General features: G+C 41.6%; 1 protein-coding gene across 1 annotated transcript in view; it reads right to left on the minus strand.

Moving 5' to 3' along the window:
* Positions 1-2,329: 2,329 nt before the first annotated feature.
* The window catches only part of map1ab (microtubule-associated protein 1Ab), a 267,674-nt gene continuing 246,842 nt past the window's right edge, over positions 2,330-23,161 (minus strand). The window contains exons 7-9 of the mRNA XM_034175452.1: positions 16,857-23,132; positions 6,952-7,184; positions 2,330-3,902 (exon numbers count right to left, since the gene is read on the minus strand). Coding sequence (XP_034031343.1) covers positions 3,747-3,902; positions 6,952-7,184; positions 16,857-23,132 — 6,665 coding nt within the window. The 3' untranslated portion in view covers positions 2,330-3,746. The remainder of the gene's footprint in view (positions 3,903-6,951; positions 7,185-16,856; positions 23,133-23,161) is intronic.

The following is a 23,161-nucleotide window of genomic DNA, read 5'->3' on the forward strand; positions in this document are numbered from 1 at the left end:
TGTGGCACGTTAATAAAATCCATTCACTCCTGGAAATAATTATTCTGACTTTTTCCAATGTATCAAATCCATCTGTGTGTCCAGGCAGTCGCATCATGGAGCCAAGCTTTCACCTCTGTGCGTAAGGTTTTTGTTCTCTGTCTTTCTCTCTCTCTCTCCCTGCACGCAACTACGCAGCCGTGACGAGGCAGCAGCTTGTTTCCCGCTGTACATCTGGAAACTGAGTGCCAGCGCGCATTTCCACAATGCCAACCCCCCCCACCTCAAAAAAAAAAGTAGGCAGGAGTGGACTGTGAGAGGCAGAAAAATAGCAGCGAGGGCTACATACGTGGCAGCAAGCATACAGTAAGCAACCATATGCAACTGTAAGCGTCACTAGGAACGCAACCATACGGCATCACACACCAGCCTACACAGGGACTTCGCCAAATCTGTGTAATTTTCCAGTGTACTCCATATGCATCACAACGCAACTGTATGCAAGCCCGGTGTGAAAGGGGCTTTAGAGGCAACCTTTAAAACTGGCTGTTAAGATATGCCTGATTGATATATTATGGATTACATACAATAATTTTCCATACAATGGAGTGTTTAAATTTTTACTATTAGCAATGCAATTATACTGTTAATATACTCTATATAAAATAGCATCGCCTTTAAGTTGTTCAGAGATATATGTGAATGCCAAAGCTGCCACTGTTGCTCCAACATTCTTTTGGATTTTGGTTGTAGTTTGTAATAACAGCAGGAACTGCAGGGAAATACCTCTTCATTCAATTACTTTCGAATTTAAACAGGAAACAGCTGAACATATGTCTCCACTGCTAAGGGCTTAGATGGCAAAATGTGATCAGAGTCCAGCAAAATTAACATAATTCACAAATGAATGTAAATATGAACTTCCAATTTTGCAGAAGGAAGAATATTAATATAACGACAACCTGATTAAAATGTAGTCCATCTGGCTATATTCAATTATGAGATACTGATATATTATCGACACTACCGTGTTGTTACTCTGCCATTTGCTCCATGCTGCAACCTAGTGCAGATTGCTACAGATAGTTATATACAGTATTGTTATGAAGGAAAATCCTGTTTAATCTTCAAAGCAGGTTTAAAATGACAGACTGCCTGAAAGTACTCATTCGTGTACAGCAACTCATATCACAACACAGTGCTGTTAACGCATGGTTCAAAACTATGTTCTTTACATGACTTTTCAAGTTACTCAAGAGCAACATCAAAACACTATGCTGGACTCAACAAGGTCACTGTACAAAGGATTATGAGCTTGGTACCTCCAAGTGAAAAATATTTATAACTCAGACATGGTCCTTATTAAAATTTGTAGCCTTCAATTCCTTCAACTGCCAGCTTGATCTAATTCACCCACTTTGTATCAACTTTGCCAAGCTAATCCATCCACATGACGGATGTGGCATTTCAACACGTGGACTAAACAGCATGATTATTGCACTGATGTAAGGGGTGGTCGCCATGTGGTTAAGTGTTCTTGTTTCCAACGTAGAAGTTTCCCAGTTCAAGGCCACCGCTGCCCACTCTCCATGCAATGTGGAGTTGTGTCATGAAGATCATCCAGGAAAACGTGCCAAATCAACCTGCACTGAAACAAGGGATAAGCTGAAGGGACTTACTAGAGGAAAGCTAGAAGGAGCTTTATATGAATGGGAATGGAAACAAAAGTGCAATATTTATATTTTTTGAGTATACATACTGCCTAAGGTTGCAGAGCCACAAGGTGCCAGCTACTCCATTCTGGGCCTTGGAGGAGACATACATTGGAATGAGTGCCCTTCTTGTTGCGGATTTAAATCTGTTTTCACTTTAAATTAAATAAATAATTCAAGTTCAGGTGAACGTAAATTTAACACTTAAGCTGCTCTTGCGTGTGAACGGAAATGTGCCTGTTCCTGCCGTAAGGTGTGAACACAGAGAACATCCTCTCACACTTAAATCCACAGAAATCTCACTCGCCACAGAACGCACAGAAATAAACCATGCCGTATGACTGAGAGGAGCACGTGTGCATCACATGCTCAAAGACATTCCTACAACTGCATCCAAGACAAGCAGGATCAACACAGCTCCAACAGTTACACATTCTTATAATATTAAAATGTAAATTTCTTTACTCTCAAGCTGAGTCTGAAAGAACGTGTGACTATGACGAATCCTTCCTTCAAGTGAACATCACTATAAGTCACTTCGACAAACTCTGCTACTCGGACCACAACAGAAAAGTGCATTCCTATTTGGTGCAATACCTTGTTCTAAAGCATTCATATAATATGGTTTAGTGTATTACAGCATGTGGAATATCTGCTTTATTTTGAAAGTTTGAATAAGAAGATGCCGTGATCTCGTCAGTAAACTGTGAGCAGTTTAAATCCGATGAACTGTTTGGTGATATTTCGAAGTGTTGGAATTATTTTCTTGGGTTTACCCTGTTTTCTGCCCCCCTGCTCTGCTCCTGTACCACGAGCTAAAGGCACATAAATACAACCTCCTGCAACACACATCTACAAATAAACCCCAATAATACATATTATTGCAGTTTTCACTGGCATAATTATCCATTCAGAAGGGACGGACACGATTTCATTGCTACATTTGTCACCGTTGTTTCGTACTGTGCATTATGATCAATGGAAAAAGAAATTAAACCAAACCCTGAACAGACACCTGGTTAGACTGCAGAGATCTGTAGATGTGATCCGTGTCCATCGTCCCTTTGACTGGCACCTACTGAATTAACATTCACGTGAGCACAGATAGCCAAACAGTGTAATAGCCGACCTACATTACAACTGCATTCCACACTTGAAGGCCGGTTCAAGAAAGTATTAACTCTATAATATCGTCTGACCGTTAGAGGAAAGAGTTCGAGCTAAAACGCAAGCATCATGCACCGATTACGCTGTAAAAGCCAACAAGATTTTAAACGTTGAGAGTTCTGCAAGAGAATAAACTTCGGGTGCCTCCTAAAAACATCACTGTGTGTGACCAAGAAGTCTTATTTTTTTAAATATATATAAAACATCAATTCATGTAATTATTGAGAAAATCCAAACACTATAATGTAGCGTCAGAACTGCAAAGAATAAACCTTGTGATGAGAAAACCTCTAAATAAGAAGCAGAAAAGTTACAACTCAGTTGAAAATGAATATTGGAAATTAGCCGTTGATAAACTTGTGAGATATTTATTTCTCCTTGAGGTTTTGGCACTTTACTTGTAAATTTATTGGTTGTGTTTAATTTATGAGCTGATCTCACTAACCTGTAGTTCATTTGTATAATTATGTGTAATCATGTAGACACAAGGCCCAACTGCGACTTCCATAGAAAACAAAAGTACAGAATCAAATATTACATCACCGAAAAATGACTTGAATTCAGTTGTTGCTACGGTACCGTACTTAGTGCTTATATCAGAAATATTTTGGGCTGATGTGTAATTGAGATAAAAAAAAAAATCAAAAATAAAATGCTTTAAAAGAAAATAAGCCCCACTGTCACAGAAAGCAGAAACCTGACATGCCTGACTTCAGCTAACGGAATGTAGCATATTGAGGGCTGCGGTAACGCCGCTGAGCCCGGACTCATGGGAGAGTGAGAAGCTTTGATGAAGCAGAGAGTACGATGAGCTCCTGTTCTACCTCCGGTGTGAACAGATGACAGGGAGGAGGCAGACAGGAGCGCACGCAGCACAGCCAATGGATATCAGAATTCAATCTTGCAGGCGGGGAAGGACTCATCCTGCATGACCACGGTGCTGCTAGAAGCCAGGACCATGATGTTGAGGCCTTGCTGCTTCTCGTGAGTCTGCTGGTACCACTCTCTGGTCACCTCTGTGTCGTGGGTCGGGATCAGAGTCACCTGTCGGGGATAGAAAGACATAACTGATGATGTTTGTTCAGTGCTGCTGTTAGATTAGATTAGATAGAATTTTGTTAATCCCTTGGGAAGACTCCCTCAGCGAAACTGAGGTTCCAGCAGCACACAGGGTGAGAAGCACACAGAGCATCAAAAGTGAAAGTAAAAAAGAAAACAGGTTGCAAATATAAATACACAATATAAATACCAGACATACTGATCAATACTGGTTTACTGGCTACTACTGTTCCTGTCCTTCCTGTCCTCTGTCTTCCCGTTACTACTCCTCCTCCCTAGTGAGGGGCTGTACAGTCTGATGGTCTGAGGGACAAAGGAGTTTTTCAGTCTGTTGGTCCTGCACTTGTGAAGGAGCAGTCTGTGACTGAAGAGGCTCCTCTGGTTGCTGATGACGGTGTGCAGAGGGTGAGTGGCATCGTCCATAATGTCCAGCAGTTTGTCCAGTGTTCTCTTCTCTGCCACCGTCACCTGAGGGTCCAGCTTCATGCTAACCACAGAGTCAACCCGCCTGATCAGCTTGTCCAGCCAGGATGTGCTGAACCTCCAAGAGGTTATGTGTTCTCTTGTGGTGTTTGGTACGCAGCAGATAGTGATGTGACAGGTGCCTTCAACCTTGCATGCGTCTGTCTCGCGGGCTGATGCAATTTGCTACCAGCTGCAGGAGTGAAATCTAAAAACACAGCTGTCAAGTCGGACAAACTCTACTTCACACTGCTTCCAACTTGATCTCACACTGTTTGCCTTCTTCGTAGCAGATGAAATAAAACATGTTATATTATACCTGTTGTTTTTATACAATCAAAGCACTGCGCAAATACAAAACATTCTAATCCACCTTAGTAGAAGAAGAAAAATGTTTGCCTGAGACTTGAACTGCACACGTCGTTTGATCCATGGACTAATAATGACACCAAAGTTATATTGGTGAGTAAACGACCGTATTTTATGCCAGAAATGAGGTCCAGGTTATTAAAAGCTGTATTTCTCCTTTAATTTCACGTTGCTTTATATATGCGTTTGTCTCCGGTGATTTTTAAATGAACAGCCAGCTCTTGATTAAATAACCTCTTAATTTTGCTCTCTGAGTGACACCAGGATGATGCATTTCACTTAAAAATAGACATGCCACAGAGTGTTTCTCAACTGTACTCAAAAGTATTGGAACACTTGGCATTTCACACATTTTAATTTATGCCATTTCAAATACAAATAAATAAATAAATCTAATGTAATCTTCCTTAAACTCAAACTGAAAGTAAATCTCTATAGCTTGATATAAATGAATCAAAAATCCAGTTTCCTGATGAAGTGGTGTAGAGGAGGATTTTCTTAAAAAGAAGACCTGAAAGTTCAGCTACTTGACAGAAAGTACATTTGAGATGAAAGCCTAGATTTGATGTTTTGGTGAAAGAAACTTTTGTATTTCTTCATAATTTATGTAAATAAAGACAAGACATATTCAGTGACTTGGAAATGTTCATGTTTCCATCCCCTGACTTGTCTAAAGAAAACTGGCAATAAAACTGATCATTATTTACAGGTATGATCAAGTTTTAGAGATTTACTTTCAGTTTGAGTTTGAGGAAGATAATTTTAGAAAATTTTATATTTCTTATATTTGAAATGGCATAAACAAATTAAAATATGTAAAATTCAAAGTGTTCCAATACTTTTGGAGGGCACAGTATCCTAACCTTATGATGAGTGCAAAATGAGTGTGGTATTATTACTGTTTTGTTTAAGAATGTTTAATTTTCACTGTTGCTGTGCTTTGTGTGAAATCAGTCATATTGTACATTATTATCACTTTACCGAGGTGTTGCTAGGCCGGTAGCGTAGATTTACGTCTATATGGCTATATACTATATTCTATATTCTATATTACGTATATACGGCTATACCCGCGTGCTGTGCGTAAACAAATGACATCATAGCACGCAGCCCAAGAACTGTCTGCAGAGGGAAAAAAAAAAGAGAAAAAACTGTCCGCAGAGGAAAAGATAAAAAGGCGAAAAGTGTGTTTTGGTCCCAATATGGATATTCCGGATGATTTTCTCATGGCTAGTACGACAATGAACAGCAGCCAAAGCAGTCAGCTTGATGAGGACGCCCTGCCGAATTTGGAGAGCAGCGCGCGCCAGCTGACACGACAAAAGTTAAAGTGAGCCAACTTTTTATGTACGCGTTACGTGTTGTGTATCTCAGTAAAAAGTGATAATAATGCAAATAACACGCTGTTGTCGTGCTGTATGCATTTTCAGAGGCCCAACGTTCATGCCCAGTCACCCAAAATGACAGATATTCGCCCGAGTTAGACGAGGCAGCCCTGCTGTCAACTAGCTGAAAACTTTGAATATTAATTTACATCTACATTAAAAAATGCTTAAAGTGGCAGGAGGTTAAGAGGGCTGTAATTAGGGGCCCCAGAAGCTGAAAGGCAATAAAAGAAAAATGCTTAAAAAGGCGGGGAGTCTGGGGAGCAGAGCCCCCCACCCCAGAAGCTAAAGGTTTTAGCCATGCTAATGTTCCCCTGAAGCATTTACTCAAGAAAAGTCTGAGGGACCTAAATGACATGGTGAGATGCTGAAGAGCTTCGCTCATTCATGTCCATGACATATATATATAATGTTATTGTGGTGCAGCATGGTGGCTTAGTGGTTAGCACTGTTGCCTCACAGCAAGATGATCATGGGAGCGATTCCCACTTGTGGCCTTTCTGTGTAGAATTTGTGTTCTCCCTGTCTTTGCATGGGTTCCTGTGCATGGAAGAAGTCTTATATCTTTTATTTCAACTTGTGATAAACAAAAGTATTGCATTTATGTTGATATTCTGATCATACAGAATTGGTTTATTTGCATTTATTCTTGATATTTCAAATTCTTTTATAATTCATGGGTGCCAGTAATTCTGTTCAGGACTTTACACTCTGATATATAAAGCTGGTTACCTTTACTGCAGACATACAGTAAATGTGAGCTCATGGACACTGTAAACACTGACATGCAGGTTACAGGTGAAGATCGATTGAGATACCTGTAAATTGGAGCCCCACTGAGCTTTGCCCTCCAATAGGGCATCCAGGACTCCACGGCTGGGCTCTCCACTGCCTGGATCATTCCCGCTCACCACATAGTAAGCAGCTCGAACTCTCTTGAAGAATTCCTGGTCCACATTCTTGGCACTGCAGTGGTTGGGAACGTAGGCGAGGTCAACATAGACAGGTGGCCCAGGGGGAACGGCTGACGTAGGTTTCTGGGTGTTGGTCCCTGGAGACAAATCAAACCATAAAACAACAATATGTAAAATGAATTCCTGTGAAGAAGGCACTGGATAACAATGACCTCCTCACCGCATTCCATTTTGTTTCAATAAAGCACACCATTCTGAAAAAATTATGTGGGCTTCATAGATAATTGGCAAAGCTTCTGGGGAAAACCTGGTCTTGTTAGGAGAGACGGCATCCATCCCACTTTGGATGGAGCAGCTCTCATTTCTAGAAATCTGGCCAATTTTCTTAAATCCTCCAAATCATGACTATCCAGGGTTGGGACCAGGAAGCAGAGTTGTAGTCTTACACACCTCTCTGCAGCTTCTCTCCCCCTGCCATCCCCTCATTACCCCATCCCCGTAGAGACGGTGCCTGCTCCCAGACTACCAATAACCAGCAAAAATCTATTTAAGCATAAAAATTCAAAAAGAAAAAATAATATGGCACCTTCAACTGCACCACAGACTAAAACAGTTAAATGTGGTCTATGAAACATTAGGTCTCTGTCTTCTAAGTCCCTGTTAGTAAATGATATAATAATTGATCAACATATTGATTTATTCTGCCTTACAGAAACCTGGTTACAGCAGGATGAATATGTTAGTTTAAATGAGTCAACACCCCCGAGTCACACTAACTGCCAGAACGCTCGTAGCACGGGCCGAGGCGGAGGATTAGCAGCAATCTTCCATTCCAGCTTATTAATTAATCAAAAACCCAGACAGAGCTTTAATTCATTTGAAAGCTTGACTCTTAGTCTTGTCCATCCAAATTGGAAGTCCCAAAATCCAGTTTTATTTGTTATTATCTATCGTCCACCTGGTTGTTACTGTGAGTTTCTCTGCGAATTTTCAGAACTTTTGTCTGACTTAGTGCTTAGCTCAGATAAGATAATTATAGTGGGCGATTTTAACATCCACACAGATGCTGAGAATGACAGCCTCAACACTGCATTTAATCTATTATTAGACTCAATTGGCTTTGCTCAAAATGTAAATGAGTCCACCCACCACTTTAATCATATCTTAGATCTTGTTCTGACTTATGGTATGGAAATTGAAGACTTAACAGTATTCCCTGAAAACTCCCTTCTGTCTGATCATTTCTTAATAACATTTACATTTACTCTGATGGACTACCCAGCAGTGGGGAATAAGTTTCATTACACTAGAAGTCTTTCAGAAAGCGCTGTAACTAGGTTTAAGAATATGTTTCCTTCTTTATGTTCCCTAATGTCATATACCAACACAGTGCAGAGTAGCTACCTAAACTCTGTAAGTGAGATAGAGTATCTCGTCAATAGTTTTACATCCTCATTGAAGACAACTTTGGATGCTGTAGCTCCTCTGAAAAAGAGAGCTTTAAATCAGAAGTGCCTGACTCCGTGGTATAACTCACAAACTCGCAGCTTAAAGCAGATAACCCGTAAGTTGGAGAGGAAATGGCATCTCACTAATTTAGAAGATCGTCACTTAGCCTGGAAAAAGAGTCTGTTGCTCTATAAAAAAGCCCTCCGTAAAGCTAGGACATCTTACTACTCATCACTAATTGAAGAAAATAAGAACAACCCCAGGTTTCTTTTCAGCACTGTAGCTTGGCTGAAAAAGAGTCAGAGCTCTATTGAGCCGAGTATTCCTTTAACTTTAACTAGTAATGACTTCATGACTTTCTTTGCTAATAAAATTTTAACTATTAGAGAAAAAATGACTCATAACCATCCCAAAGACGTATCGTTATCTTTGGCTGGTTTCAGTGATGCCGGTATTTGGTTAGACTCTTTCTCTCCGATTGTTCCGTCTGAGTTATTTTCATTAGTTACTTCATCCAAACCATCAACATGTCTATTAGACCCCATTCCTACCAGGCTGCTCAAGGAAGCCCTACCATTATTTAATGCTTCGATCTTAAATATGATCAATCTATCTTTATTAGTTGGCTATGTACCACAGGCTTTTAAGGTGGCAGTAATTAAACCATTACTTAAAACAGCTAACTGATCATCTGCAGAGGAATGGTCTATTTGAAGAGTTTCAGTCAGGTTTTAGAATTCATCATAGTACAGAAACAGCATTAGCGAAGGTTACAAATGATCTTCTTATGGCCTCAGACAGTGGACTCATCTCTGTGCTTGTTCTGTTAGACCTCAGTGCTGCTTTTGATACTGTTGACCATAAAATTTTATTACAGAGATTAGAGCATGCCATAGGTATTAAAGGCACTGCGCTGCGGTGGTTTGAATCATATTTATCTAATAGATTACAATTTGTTCATGTAAATGGGGAATCTTCTTCACAGACTAAGGTTAATTATGGAGTTCCACAAGGTTCTCTGCTAGGACCAATTTTATTCACTTTATACATGCTTCCCTTAGGCAGTATTATTAGACGGCATTGCTTAAATTTTCATTGTTACGCAGATGATACCCAGCTTTATCTATCCATGAAGCCAGAGGACACACACCAATTAGCTAAACTGCAGGATTGTCTTACAGACATAAGGACATGGATGACCTCTAATTTACTGCTTTTAAACTCAGATAACTCAGATAAAACTTGTACTTGGCCCCACAAATCTTAGAAACATGGTGTCTAACCAGATCCTTACTCTGGATGGCATTACCCTGACCTCTAGTAATACTGTGAGAAATCTTGGAGTCATTTTTGATCAGGATATGTCATTCAAAGCGCATATTAAACAAATATGTAAGACTGCTTTTTTGCATTTACGCAATATCTCTAAAATTAGAAAGGTCTTGTCTCAGAGTGATGCTGAAAAACTAATTCATGCATTTATTTCCTCTAGGCTGGACTATTGTAATTCATTATTATCAGGTTGTCCTAAAAGTTCCCTGAAAAGCCTTCAGTTAATTCAAAATGCTGCAGGTAGAGTACTGACGGGGACTAGAAGGAGAGAGCATATCTCTCTTCATTGGCTTCCTGTTAATTCTAGAATAGAATTTAAAATTCTTCTTCTTGCTTATAAGGTTTTGAATAATCAGGTCCCTTCTTATCTTAGGGACCTCATAGTACCATATCACCCCAATAGAGCGCTTCGCTCTCAGACTGCAGGCTTACTTGTAGTTCCTAGGGTTTGTAAGAGTAGAATGGGAGGCAGAGCCTTCAGCTTTCAGGCTCCTCTCCTGTGGAACCAGCTCCTAATTCGGATCAGGGAGACAGACACCCTCTCTACTTTTAAGATTAGGCTTAAAACTTTCCTTTTTGCTAAAGCTTATAGTTAGGGCTGGATCAGGTGACCCTGAACCATCCCTTAGTTATGCTGCTATAGACTTAGACTGCTGGGGGGTTCCCATAATGCACTGAGTGTTTCTTTCTCTTTTTGCTCTGTATGCACCACTCTGCATTTAATCATTAGTGATTGATCTCTGCTCCCCTCCACAGCATGTCTTTTTCCTGGTTCTCTCCCTCAGCCCCAACCAGTCCCAGCAGAAGACTGCCCCTCCCTGAGCCTGGTTCTGCTGGAGGTTTCTTCCTGTTAAAAGGGAGTTTTTCCTTCCCACTGTCGCCAAGTGCTTGCTCACAGGGGGTCGTTTTGACCATTGGGATTTTTACGTAATTATTGTATGGCCTTGCCTTACAATATAAAGCGCCTTGGGGCAACTGTTTGTTGTGATTTGGCGCTATATAAATAAAATTGATTGATTGATTGATTTAACAACAACATAATTTTATCTCCAAACGGTGCAATTTGTAATGGCTACAAATCTTGGCATAATATCTGAATTTAATGAATACACATACACAAATTAGGAAAAAACAAACCCCTGTCATTCAGCTAACATGATTATATCAACTTCGAGAATAATCATTTCAAGGAAGAAAGTCACAGTTATCAAGAAAGAACTGCAGAAACCATTCAACCAATTTATAACAATTCATTCAAGTATCAAACTAAATACACCTAATTATATATACCTGCAATTAAGTACTGTTAAGAAAAATCTTAATTACATTTACATAATGAGACTGGAAGTGTAAACACTGCATCATAGCTTTAATTGCATCATAATCCTTTTATATATGAATGTATAATTAAACAAATCTATGGATTTTGACCTTTTCTAATTCTGGCTGGCTTTCTTTCTTTCTTTTTACTTCTAAAAACACATAGTCATTAAGTTTTTGTCTCATTATTTGAAGAGGTAAGACCTCTTTTTCAGTCATGGTTGAAGTTTGTGCACATGTTGGGACTTTTTTTTTAAAATATTAACCTAAAGGAAAATTTGGATCAATGTTAATTTGCAATTCTTCAAGGAACCAGAATTATTTGAGAAATAAATATCCTCAAGGCTGAAGACATACCTCAACTGGGAGACCACATACAAAAATTACACATTTGTACACGCCAATAAACTCAAATGAAAGTTGAAAGTCTGTACTTTCAGTTTACAATTCATACAGCATTTCCTTTCTTTTTCACTATATTGTGGTACACAGAACTATTTATGAATCTACCTATAGATAATATAGTATTGCAAATACGATACTAAACATGAAGTGGTTGATTGCCATGCCAATAACAAGTTTGGAAAAAGTCAACTAATGTTCAATTTTACAGATAAAAATGTAATAATAATAACAATTATGAACTGGTAGAGCAAAATTATCATTTGCAATCCTTGTATGAAAATAGTTTGAAGAAGCCTACAAGAAGAGGAAGTAAGTCCGATATAAGCTGTGGGGTCCGTTGGTGCCATGTTGAACCCCGGATTGTAGGAAGTGGGTGAGGTCCAAAACAGTCTGATTACTTCTCCAACTGAGGCTGGTGCCAATTAACAACTGGACGAATTGATATAATACACATTAAGTGTCTTGGATAAGGACACAGACAGGTAGCATATGGCATGGAGGCTTAATGGTTAGCACTGTTGTGTCACAGCAAGGAGGTTGTGGGATTGCTTCCCACATGGTCCTTTCTGTGTGGAGTTTGCATGTTATCTTCAGGTTCACATGCTCAAAGTGCTATAGTGTCCTTCCACTTCCAAAGACATGCAGGTTGGGTGGAATGGTGACTAAATTGACTGTAGGTGTGCATGCGAGTGTGAATGTGTTTGTTTGTCTATTTGTGGCTCTGAGACAGACTGGTGTCCAGGGTGTACCTTGCCTCACGTCCTATGACTGCTGGGATCTACAACCCCTGGCAATAATTATGGAATCACTGGCCTCGGAGGATGTTCATTCAGTTGTTTAATTTTGTAGAAAAAAAGCAGATCACAGACATGACACAAAACTAAAGTCATTTCAAATGGCAACTTTCTGGCTTTAAGAAACACTATAAGAAATCAAGAAAAAAAATTGTGGCAGTCAGTAACGGTTACTTTTTTAGACCAAGCAGAGGGAAAAAAATATGGACTCACTCAATTCTGAGGAATAAATTATGGAATCACCCTGTAAATTTTCATCCCCAAAACTAACACCTGCATCAAATCAGATCTGCTCATTAGTCTGCTTCTAAAAAGGAGTGATCACACCTTGGAGAGCTGTTGCACCAAGTGGACTGACATGAATCATGGCTCCAACACGAGAGATGTCAATTGAAACAAAGGAGAGGATTATCAAACTCTTAAAAGAGGGTAAATCATCACGCAATGCTGCAAAAGATGTTGGTTGTTCACAGTCAGCTGTGTCTAAACTCTGGACCAAATACAAACAACATGGGAAGGTTGTTAAAGGCAAACATACTGGTAGACCAAGGAAGACATCAAAGTGTCAAGACAGAAAACTTAAAGCAATATGTCTCAAAAATTGAAAATGCACAACAAAACAAATGAGGAACGAATGGGAGGAAACTGGAGTCAACGTCTGTGGCCGAACTGTAAGAAACCGCCTAAAGGAAATGGGATTTACATACAGAAAAGCTAAACGAAAGCCATCATTAACACCTAAACAGAAAAAAAACAAGATTACAATGGGCTAAGGAAAAGCAATCGTGGACTGTGGATGACTGGATGAAAGTCATATTCAGTGATGAATCTCGAATCTGCATTGGGCAAGGTGATGATGCTGGAACTTTTGTTTGGTGCCGTTCCAATGAGATTTATAAAGATGACTGCCTGAAGAGAACATGTAAATTTCCACAGTCATTGATGATATGGGGCTGCATGTCAGGTAAAGGCACTGGGGAGATGGCTGTCATTACATCATCAATAAATGCACAAGTTTATGTTGATATTTTGGACACTTTTCTTATCCCATCAATTAAAAGGATGTTTGGGGATGATGAAATCATTTCTCAAGATGATAATGCATCTTGCCATAGAGCAAAAACTGTGAAAACATTCCTAGCAAAAAGACATATAGGGTCAGAATTGAGTGATTCCATATTTTTTTCCCTCTGCTTGGTGTAAAAAAGTAACCGTACTGACTGCCACAATTTTTTTCCTGATTTCTTATAGTGTTTCTTAAAGCCAGAAAGTTGCCATTTGAAATGACTTTAGTTTTGTGTCATGTCTGTGATCTGCTTTTTTTCTACAAAATTAAACAACTGAATGAACATCCTCCGAGGCCGGTGAGTCTATAATTTTTGCCAGGGGTTGTATATATATGTATACAGTGCATCCAGAAAGTATTCTTAGTGCTTCACTTTTTCCACAATTTTTATGTTACAGCCTCATTCCAAAATGGATTAAATTCATTTTTTCTTCAAAATTCTACACACAATACCCCATAATGACAATGTGACCAAAGATGTTTGAGATTTTTGCAAATTTATTAAAAAAACAAAACAAAACAAAAAAGCCCCAAAATAATCACATGTACTGTGATGTATTCACAGCCTTTGTCATGAAGCTCAAAATTGAGCTCAGGTGCATCCTGTTTCCACTGATCATCCTTGAGATGTTTCTGCAGCTTAATTGAAGTCCACCTGGGGTAAATTCAGTTGATTGGACATGATTTGGACAGGCACACACCTGTCTACATATAAGGTCCCACAGATGACAGTTCATGTCAGAGCACAAACCAAGCATGAAGTCAAAGGAATTGTCTGTAGACCTCAGGCACAGGATTATCTCGAGGCACAAATCTGGGAAAGGGTGCAGAAATATTTCTGCTGCTTTGAAGGCCTCAGTGAGCACAGTGGCCTCCATCATCTGTAAATGCCAGGCACCATCCCTGCAGTGAAGCATGGTGGTGGCAGCATCATGCTGTGGGGATGTTTTTCAGGGGCAGGAACTGGGAGACAAGTGAGGACTGAGGGGAAGATTAATGCAGCAATGTACAGAGACATCCTGGATATAAATCTGCTCCAGCAGGACAATGACCCTAAGCACACATCAAAGATATCAAAGGAGTGGCTTCAGGAAAATTCTGTGAATGTCCCTGAATGGCCCAGCCCGAGCCCAGACCTGAATTTGACTGAACATCTCTGGAGAGATCTGAAAATGGATGTGCACCAACGACACCATCCAACCCGATGGAGCTTGAGAGGTGCTGCAAAGACGAATGGACAAAACTACCATAGGTGCGCCAAGCTTGTGGCATCATATTCAAGAAGACCTGCAATTGCTGCCAAAGGTGAATCAACAAAGTACTGACCAAAGGGTGTGAATACTTATGTATATGAGTTTTTTAAATAAATTTGCAAAAAAAAAAAAAAAAAATTCATGTTGTCATGGGATGTTGTGTGTAGAATTTTGAGGGGGAAAAATTTTTTTTGGGGAGGCCCCAGTGACCTCCCCGTTGGTGCCCACAGTCACCATAGCAAGTTTGGTGTCAATTGCTTAATTACTGTGACTGTGCATAGCGAACGCACACATCTAATATATATATATATATATATATATATATATATATATATATATATATATATATATATATACACACACACACACACACACACAAGGTCTATTAGAAAAGTATCCCACCTTATTATTTTTTTCAAAAACCATATGGATTTGAATCACGTGTGATTGCATCAGCCAAGCTTGAACCTACGTGCGCATGCGTGAGTTTTTTCACGCCTGTCGGTTGCGTCATTCGCCTATGAGCGGGCTTTGAGTGAGGAGTGGTCCACCCCTCTTGTCGTTTTTTTCATTGTTTAGGAATGGCTCAGAGACTGCCGCTTTGCTTGATCAAAATTTTTTCAGAAACTGTGAGGGACATCAAAGTGGACACCATTCGAGAAATTCAGATGGTTTTTGGTGAAAATTTTATGGGCTTCAAAGAGATTACGGAGTGTTACTGTCGCTTTAAGGATGGCCCAGAGCGACTGGTGGTGCGCCGCGCTCCGAAGCCGCCATCGACAGGCTGAGCAACCATTTCATTTCTAAACGGATGGCTGTATGGCTCCGTGACCATCGTGTGCAATTTCTCTGGTTATCACAAGAGCTGGACATTAACCATTTTCTGGCAGATTTCACTTTTAACAAGAGATTTTGTCATGGAAAGCCGAGCGGAGGCTTCGCACATCACGATGGATTTGCTACTGGAGCGAGACAAAACCACATCCGTTTTGGTCTCACAGGGCGGCTTTGAGATGGCGTTCAGACAGCTGTCGGTGGTTTTTCCAATGAGTGATTATCCGAGAAATTGTGGATGTGCCTGGACATGCCAGAACATGTCCTGTGAGGCTTCATCACGGCGGCGCTTTGCGCCATGCGGCAACGCCGCGACGTGCGGAATTCCTCCGCACGTCTGTCTCAATGTGCCGAAAAAGTGCTGATGTCCACGTCTTTTCACAATTCCTGTGCTAGCCAGATGACATCCTGGATAAAACACAGCGTCCAGTTTGGAAATGAATGGCACATTCCACTGTTACAGGAGTTTTTGTCATGGAAAGAGGAGCGGAGGCTTCGCGCGTCGTGGCGCACAGCAACGCCATGATGAAGCCTCACGGCACATCCACAATTTCTCGGATAATCACTCGATGGAAAAACCACTGAACGCCATCTCAAAGCTGTCCTGTGAGACCAAAATTGAGGTGGTTTTGTCTCGCTCCAGTAGCGAATCCATCGTGACACGCGAAGCCTCCGCTCGGCTTTCCATGACAAAATCTCTTGTTAAAAGTGAAATCTGCCGGAAAATGGTTGATGTCCAGCTCTTGTGATAACCAGAGAAATTGCACACGATGGTCACGGATCCATACAGCCATCCGTTTAGAAATAAAATGGTCGCTCAGCCTGTCGATGGCGGCTTCGGAGCGCGGCGCACCACCAGTCGCTCTGGGCCGTCCTTAAAGCGACAGTAACACTCCGTAATCTCTTTGAAGCCCATAAAATTTTCACCAAAAACCATCTGAATTTCTCGAATGGTGTCCACTTTGATGTCCCTCACAGTTTCTGAAAAAAATTTGATCAAGCAAAGCGGCAGTCTCTGAGCCATTCCTTAACAATGAAAAAAACGACGAGAGGGGTGGACCACTCCTCACTCCGACAGGCGTGAAAAAACTCACGCATGCGCACGAAGGTTCAAGCTTGGCTGACGCAATCACACGTGATTCAAATCCATATGGTTTTTGAAAAAAATAATAAGGTCGGATACTTTTCTAATAGACCTCGTATATATATATATATATATATATATATATATATATATATATATATATATATATATATATATATATATATATACCGTTATGGTGTAAGTTCAAGAAATGTAACTGTATAAAACCAGATATACAATGACAGATACAAAGCATGAAGATATCAACACACCTGAACTGCTCTTGACACCATTTGTTAAGCTTTTTCCAGGATTGTGGATCTCACTCCTGGAACCTTGGGTCTCCGACATTTTAATTAGCCGAGAGCTTTTCTCTGTGTCTTTCCGTCTCAGGGAAGCTGAGCATGGTGACATGGAGTCCTTAGAGGCCTGCTTCACGGAAGTTGAGGATCTCTTCCTGACTTCCCCCTTTCGAGCAGGTGAGGCAGACTTGGTTTTGCCTTTTCTGAGGGCCTTGGTGGCCTTTGGCTCCTTCTTCACAAGCTTTTCTCTGGTGTTATGATCATTGAGAAGAGCCTCTGGATCTACCATACAAACATCCGGGTGGGGAGGGTGGGGAAAAGGGTCCTTCATTGGTGTGGGTTGGGGGTCATGACTCCTTTGAGCTGACCTTGGTGATGGAGGACGGTAACTTGCACCAACTCCAGATGCAGATGATTTGTCCACTGGCAGATGTTCAGCATCTTCATCAGAGTCCAGATTTCCTTCGGCTGTTATGGAGGGACACTCCTCAGTCTCTGGTGGAACGTCAGAATCTGATTGTGAAGACAATGACTCACTTACTGATGTTGGAGGTGTTTCCTCTCCAGCTAATGTCACACCTAACCCAGGTGACATTGCACCAGGAAACTGTCCCTGTGCAGCATCTCCGTGTGTACTCTGGGTGTGATGGCGCTTCTGCTTGTGGGACCTCTTCTTTACAGAGTGCTCTTCATGATCACTTTTATTGCCTTCTTGGGATTGGTCACTACAACTGTGCTCCTCACCTTCATCACTGGAGAGCTGATGAGGACTGGGGTTGATAAAGGATGGAGATAGTTCACCTTTGTGATGTTTATATTCACAGGAGAAAGGGACAGAAGAAGAGGAATGTCCAGTGTTCAAGTCACAAGGACGATCAGCCTGTCCGTGTGCTTTAGCAGAGGTATCTGTGTAAAAGCTGTCTTTTGTGGAGGACAGTGGTATAGCATGATCCTCATAACCTGCAGGAGGAGCGCCTGGACAGTCTTCAGGCCTCTGCAATAGCTCCCAATCAGAAATACTACTTTTGCTCTTCTCTGCTGGCTTCTCAAGTGTTTTCTCCTTGACTTCTTCAACCTCCCCATGCTTCCCAACATCTGTTCTTTCACCCATTTTCACATCACTTGCAGCTTTCTTCTCCTCTGTGCTGGCTTGACATAACGTATCTTGCTTTTCAGTTATTTCCATATCTTTTGATTCCACTACTTTGGGATCCTCCACTAAACTTGGACCAGTTAATTCCTGTTCATCTCTTTTCTCTTTTGATTTGGACAGATCGCTGATGGCACATGAGGCTTTGGTAGCTCCACTAATAGCTTCTACCGAGCTTACAGAAGTCACAGTAACTGAGGTTGTGAGTTGAGTTGTTTGTGTCATGATTTCAGGTTTAGAAAACGCAGTACACGGTGCTATAGTGGCAGATTGTTCTATTCCATATGATTGGCTTACTGATGAACAAGTCTGTTTTTGACATTCACCACGGCATGGTAAAGTACCGGTGTCCATTTCCAGCGAATCAGACTCCTTGTCTTCTAACCACTGAGAGCTGCTTTCAGAGGAGTCAGCCCTTTGGAGAGGAGAGACATCAAAGTGAGCATCCGATGTGGAAAAGCTCTCCGCCAGTTTTATTGGTTGAGCCCTTTTGACACCTGACGTGGTAGCTGATGATGTCGTCTTTGTTTCTAGCATATAAAAACTATCTGTGCTCTGCTTGGTGTCCTTAGGTTCAGGCTTTGCAGAACCGCACTCATCCACAGTGTATTCAGAAGTGGCAGACAAGACAGGAAGTGATGGTTTGGCCTCATCCAAATGAGCGGCAACAGATACTTCTGTAGGGGAAGTTGTTTTTGCAGGTTTTGCAGTAACCACCATGTACTCGTCTGTTTGGAGATCTCTACAGGGTGAGACTGTAGGCACCTCAGAGTCCTGCCTAAGCCCGGAGCTTGATGTTGTCGGGAATGTTTCAATGTACCTTTGTGACGTAGATGAGTATGCAGATGTTGAATATGTCAAGGTTGTGTATATAGAATCTGATGATGTAGTTTCTTCAAAGGTCTGTGGAGAGTCTTCATGTTTTGTACTGATACCTGGGGTCTGTCTCTGAGCTGGACGTGCTACAAGATGTTCTTCCTGAATGTCACTTTGAGAATGTTTGACTTCACTTAACTGGGACAATGGGGAGGTGCTTGAAAGTTCAAATTCTTTTTCCTCTTCTTTCTTTGCCCCTACTTGTTTGAAAAAAGAAGAGTCTGAGGGAATTTCTCCAGATCTCCTTTCGCCAAGATCGGCATAGCCACTTGGTAGCAGATGTGGCACACTAGATGTGGGCTTGGATGAAGATTCTGTATGATCAGGCGGCACAGAGCTGGTCATGGTTATTAGCTGATGTTGGTCTTTTGTCAAAAAGGTTGACTCTGGTGATGGTGACACTTCAGTATCATCTCCTTTCTTTGACTGCAGCCCTTCAGAGGAGCCGGTGTGTTCATGAGATGAGGACGCCTCCAGAGGCTCAGGAGACAAACTCTTTTTGTCCAGATCTTCAACAGTTTTTGGACGAACACCATCACCAGATACAGTAAACCTGCTTTCGTCTGGTTTGAAGGCGCATGTGTCCAGCAATGAAGTTGTTTTTCCAGTATCTTTGAATGGAAGTTGGATTGAGGTTCCATCACTGTAGGTAGGTGCTTTTTCATGTTCATCTGTATCTGAGATTTTGGAAGTTGAGCCATCATCAGCTGTAGGCTTACAGACTGCACCTTCTTCACGGAGGCTGGATTCAGGTATTTTTGTATGGAAGTCCGTCTCTGCTAAATTTACATTATCGTCAGATCTGCGTCCACACATTTCTTTTTCAGACTGCTCTCTGGTGCCCTTTTCTATGTCTACATCACTTAACTCCTCTTCTTCCTCCTCCTCCTCATCTTCCTCGTCATCATTGAAATCTTCCCCTTCAACAAGCAGCCTTTTGTCTATCGCGATGTCTTTCTGATCAGGAAGGTCTAACATGGATTTACAGGTGGCAGAGCTGCTTATCTGACTGTTGTCAGATGCACTAACATTATAATTAGTTTCATGTTGTACAAATGTTGCAAAGGGGGCAGCCTGCAATGCTTCTTCTCGTTCACAAGGCGACGTTTGCTGAGGTAAAATATCTTTTTCAGCAGGTGAGCGCCGTCCTGATGGAGAACCCTCGCTTTCATGATCAGAAGACTCGGTCTTATCTTTGACTGATCCAGCTGATTCTTTGTCTTTTTCTGTGAATTCTTCAATAGCACCGTAAGTGAGAGGGGCATGGGCGCCAAGATCTGATCGGCTCCACGAGGAAGTAGGCGTTTCTAGTTTCACACCTGTTGGGTGACTCGCGACACTTGGTACTGTATGAAAGGCTTCTGAAGTGCCTTCCTCTTTTTCTTTCTCTGATTTTTCTGGTTTGTCTTCTTTTGGACTAAAAGTATAAGAAGAGGATTCTTGGACAGCTTGAGACATTTTGTTGTCTTGCATGTCTACATGTGAAAAACTCTTTTCGACGTATGATGCATGCGGTCTTTCTTCTCTCTCACGCTCTTCCTCTTGACCTTTCTCCCTGTCTTCACGATCAGGAGACACACTTTGACTCCGGTGCCTCTGTTCACTCTCTGCGATGGACACCGGACTGTAGTCTACCCTACTGAAGGACAGCGGCTCCTCTTTGTACGCTTCCTCCATGAGGAACGTGGCTCCGCTGGGCTCTATCTGGCTTGCTCTCCTGTTGTCATCAATGCCAATGTCAGACGTACGATTAAAGCCAAGAGAATCCTTACTTTTTTCGCTTGGAATTGGCTTTTCATACGGATCATATTTGGACACACCAAAGGTTTGTGATTCATTCTGAAGCATCTGTGAGGTAATTTCAGCGATGCTTTCCTTTTCTGTAATGGCACTGTCTGATTTTACACCCGTGTGGTCAACAGTGATGTCCTCAGATTCTTTGGCTGACATAAAATACAAACAAGGTTGTGATATTCCTGGAGAAGCCACTTCTCGTTCTCCTTCCATCTCCCTCTCTGCCTCCTTGTCTGGCTTCTCCTCAGGTTTGGTGTCTTCTTTAACAATGAGTCCTGTGCTTGTCTGAAGTGCCATCTGTCTTTCCAGCTGGAGTGGTTCTTTTGCACTCGATTGGCTCTCGATGCTCGACACTGTGCAGCTCCTCGGTTGGCTATCGCTGCTTGATACAGTTGAAAAAACGGGCTCTTTCTCAGTCACGGATGACACCGCTTCTTCTTTCGCGACATCTGATATAGTTTTGTCTTTGGAAGCATGTCCACCTGTCTCCTCCACTGATGTGATAGTAGCAAACGAGAGCTCTGCCTGCTCCACTTCAGTTGTGAAATATTTGCCAGCTCCAGGTGACGGTGTGTCTTCTGCTTTTTCAACACCTTTGTCTGTAGAAGGCTCCTGCATTGTTGCTGTGGGTATGTGGATCACTGCAGCTGCTTCATCTGGCACTTTGGTATTTTTGTCACTGTCCTTCTTCTGTGGCGTCTGACATGAGGGCGGGTGTGCAGACTTTTTACTCTCCACTGATAATGGTCGGGAGCCAGCCCCACCCATGCACATATCCTCCTCCTCTTCTTCTTCTCTGTCTTCATCAGAGGATTGGACAACAAATTCAGGCTTGTAGTCGGCCTTAGATGCCATGGCAGCTAATACTGTCTGTGCATCTTGTTTGGTGGTTTTGTCAAGATCTTTTTCTTGTAATTCCTCTCGCTCCCATTTCTCTTCCTTGCTGTGGTCGACGTCAGAAGGCTCACACTTGTCTTTGTCAGTGATCTCATCTGTCTTCACGTCAGTAATATCTGCTGCTTTAATAATGTTTTCTTTTGCACTTCTGCCTTCATACATTTCTTTTTCTTCAGGTTTTGTCTGTTCCTCTTCAGTCTCATATTCTTTTTCTTGTTCTTTTTCCATCTTCTGTTCTTTAGTCAGCTCAGCAACATGTGTGTCATCTTTTTCTCTATCCATCTTCTCTTCCTGTTTAATAGTGACTTTTTCTTCTTTGTCCTGATCTTGTTCTTTCTCTTTTTTCAGAACTTCACTTGATGCTGTTCGAGGAGCGCCTGCTTGGTGTGGCTCTGATTTTATGGAGATGGCACCAAAGGCTTCCTCGTGACCTTGTGTTTGAGTAACTTGTTCTTCAGGAATGTCAGACACAGACACACGCTTTACAGTCTTCTCTTCTGAGGGCTCAGGCTTCAGAAGACCTGCCTCTTTTTTATCAAACGGCTTAGAATCAAAGCCAAAAGGCTCATCTTTTCCTGTTGCTTTTTTCTCATCTTTGGTGAGAGGAGATAGCGTGAACATCTCCTCTGTTTCGTGTCTTAAAACAGACTCTGTGCCACATGTGCTGTCTTTAGGCTCTGTCTCTTTCTCCTGTTCAGCAGACTCAGCTTTTCTTTCTACATCAGTGGTTTCAACTTGATGCTCTTTCTCCTCTGCAAGTGTCTCAACGTGGGTGTCTACTGGTTTCTCCATTTTCATGTCATCTTTTTCAGTGTCTTTATCTTTAATATCGTCTAATATAGGTTTGTAGTCAGAGGTGTCACACTTTTTGAGCTCTTTATCCTCATGCACCGCTGTGTCTTTGTTATCAATGTGTGTCACCTCTTTGTCAGTCTTTGCAGAAATATCACTCTCAGATTTAACTTTTTCATTTTCCCCTTCTTCAACTTTAAATTGTGTAAGACTGGTTTCATCCTCTGGCGATTCTTTCACCACCTCCTTAATGGGTTTTACAGACATGTCTTGTGTTGGCTCCGCCTTCTCTTCCTCTGTGAGCTGCTGTTTGACAGCAGCAGTGATTTTGCTCTGCTCCTCTTCCTCGGTGGGTCTGGCATCAGAAACAGGTTTGACAGTAACTATATGACCCTCAACTCTAACCTCCTCTACCTCAAATGATTTTACAGGACACATTTCCTCCACAATCACTGCCGTCCCTGCGTCGTCTTCTTGCGTTGATTTGACGGCCTGAACATCTTTGACGGCCTGAACATCTTTACCTTTTTCTCTCTCACTTCCATCTTGTGTGGTTTGTTTTGTGAATATATCATCCTTCATATGAATTTCTTCTTTGGATGTTTTGACAGCAGCAGAGTCTTTGCCTGTCAGTCTGTTGTCATCGGTCTTCGGAGGACTGACAGCAGTGTGGATGTCTTTACTTGACTCGTCCTCCTTTTCTCCTTCCAACACTGGTTTGTCAAACTGCTCTTTGGCTTCTGGCATTGCACATAAATCATCTTTA

The sequence above is a fragment of the Thalassophryne amazonica genome, chromosome 8 (genome assembly GCF_902500255.1).
Source record: "Thalassophryne amazonica chromosome 8, fThaAma1.1, whole genome shotgun sequence".
NCBI classification, from domain to species: domain Eukaryota; kingdom Metazoa; phylum Chordata; class Actinopteri; order Batrachoidiformes; family Batrachoididae; genus Thalassophryne; species Thalassophryne amazonica.